This window comes from Micromesistius poutassou (genome assembly GCF_964030765.1).
Source record: "Micromesistius poutassou genome assembly, contig: SCAFFOLD_1644, whole genome shotgun sequence".
NCBI classification, from domain to species: Eukaryota; Metazoa; Chordata; class Actinopteri; order Gadiformes; family Gadidae; genus Micromesistius; species Micromesistius poutassou.
The window spans coordinates 8,995-11,211 of NW_028177055.1; the positions used below are offsets into that span (position 1 = coordinate 8,995).

General features: G+C 46.1%; 1 protein-coding gene across 1 annotated transcript; it reads right to left on the reverse strand.

The window, feature by feature from the left end:
* On the reverse strand, positions 1-2,084 carry LOC311376792 (rho GTPase-activating protein 39-like). Its single transcript, XM_084491262.1, has 2 exons — positions 1,921-2,084; positions 1-243 (listed from the first exon to the last, which is right to left on the reverse strand). The coding sequence occupies exons 1-2, from the start codon at positions 2,080-2,082 to the stop codon at positions 49-51; spliced, it is 357 nt and encodes a 118-aa protein (XP_084347388.1). The 5' UTR covers positions 2,083-2,084; the 3' UTR covers positions 1-48.
* Positions 2,085-2,217: the final 133 nt, after the last annotated feature.

Here is a 2,217-nt window from a genome sequence, read left to right on the forward strand (position 1 = left end):
GTGTGTGTGTGTGTGTGTGTGTGTGTGTTCTTTTGAAACCCAAAAAGTCTAAACCACGCCCTCGATGAAGCTGGTGTCCAGGTGGACGATGAGCATCCTCAGGAAGGACATCTCCTTGCGCGTGTTCTCGAAGATCACCCGTGGATCGTCCGACTGGCACCGCAGGCAGTTGGGCGCCATCACCATGGCCAGGTTGTTGACGTCCATCTTGGTGACGGAGACGTTGGCGGGCTGAGCGAACACCTGGTGGGAGGGACGAGACGAGACGAGACGAGAGAGAGAGAGAGAGGGAGAGAGAGAGAGAGAGAGAGAGAGAGAGAGAGAGAGAGAGAGAGAGAGAGGGAGGGAGGGGGGAGAGAGAGAGAGAGAGAGAGAGAGGGAGAGAGAGAGAGAGAGAGAGAGAGAGGGAGGGAGGGAGGGAGAAAGAGAGAGAGAGAGAGAGAGCGAGGGAGAGAGAGAGAGGGAGAGAGACAAACAGACATAGAGAGAGAGAGAGATAGAGAGAGAGAGAGAAGACAGTAAGAGAGGGAGAGACAGCGAGAGAGAGAGGAAGAGAGAGAACGTGAGAGCGAGAGAGAGTGAGAGCAAGGGAAAAATGGAAAAAGACAGCAGTTCAAAAAGAGTGAGCAGAGAGGGAGCTAGAGTCTGCAGTACACACAACGACCTTTGAGCAGGTCTGACCGGTGCCATAGCGCCTCACTCTGGGTTCTGCCCTTTGAGGAAAAGCGGTCTGTCCAACAGGTTCCAAAGGGCAATCCAATATTGAATGTTTTCCCTGCATTGAATATTAAGTGAAATTTCATCACCATCATGGGTTTCTGTTTAGTTCAAGGTGCTGCAATCGGTGTTGCAATGGACTGAAATAGTATTTCGGACACTCGTTTAAAATTCTGATTCTGTTAATATTTAATAAAAGAAGGATAAGGTCAGTTCTTCGTTATAACCTTACCCTCTATGGTCCGCTCAACTCTAATCCTTCCCAGTCAACACACGTTTTTAGTAGGGGTGTGCATCTCTCCAATAAAAGACGATTCGATGCGTATCTCGATACATGGGGTACGATACGATTCAGGAACGATAAATTTTTAAAATGGAACAATTCGATTCAGTTCGATTCAGAAGGATTTCGATTCGACTCGATGTGGCACGGCTCAATTCGAAAGGGTATGATGCAATGGATTTCTTGTTGAAAGTAGACAATCATTTCACAAAATGAATTCACTTGTAAATGTGGCATTTCCTTCAAAAAGATTTATCAAAGACTAGAGAAGAAGTGTATTTGTTAGGGGTGTGCATCTCTCCAATAAAAGACGATTCGATGCGTATACTCGATACATGGGGTACGATACGATTCAGGAACGATACATTTTTTAAATGGAATGATTCGATTCAGTTCGACTCAGAAGATTCTAGGGATGGGTCAGAATATTAGATTATTTGATTATTCTTTCCTGAGGGTCAAAGCCGATTTTTAACATTTGGACCGTTAACATTTTTTCCCATTCAAATAAACAAGAATTAACGGACAGAACTAATGTTGGTTCTGTAGGTTGGTTCTGTACATTAATCATGTACAGAAAAACAATATACACAATACACAAGCATACATATTAATATATATGCAGACAACACAAACACTGATCACTGTTAAAGTTAGTTTTTTTGCGTTAAAGATATTGAGTGATTTCTTGCCGATGATCCATGGCTGCCTTTGTGAATGTCGGCACACATCGAATAATCGATTATTCGTTCATAACCACCCACTGATTATTCGACCATGAACATTTTTAGTTATTCACATCCCTAGAAGATTTGCATCTTTTAAATCAAAATCGATTTTTCCGATTCAAATCGTTTTTTTGTTACACCCCTAGTGTTCAGGCTCTCTGTCATGGCTCTCCGCCGCCGCCGCGGTCTTACCTGCAGGAAGTGGATGAAGTAGCAGAGCACCAGCCTGTTGAGCTCGGGCAGGGACTGCACCACGTCAATGGCCGCCATGGGGTCGTCATAGTTACTGACGCACTGCTTGTAGAAGGCCATGGGGATCAGGGGCTCCTCCAGCTCGCGGTACCACAGCTTCATCAGAGAGGCTGTGGGGGGGGGGGGGGGGGGGGGGTAGGAGGGGGGGGAGGGTACGGACGACAACAACACAGAGGTCAGTTCGCACTCATAATGGAACTAACACGCACACACACACACACACACACACACACACAC

Excerpts from the sequence above, each read along its gene's own strand:
- LOC311376792 (XM_084491262.1), bottom strand. The coding sequence starts at position 2,082 with ATGAAGCTGTGGTACCGCGAGCTGGAGGAGCCCCTGATCCCCATGGCC. Across the intron at positions 244-1,920 it reads ACTTCATCCACTTCCTGCAG|GTGTTCGCTCAGCCCGCCAA; the intron begins GTAAGACCGCGG and ends CCCTCCCACCAG.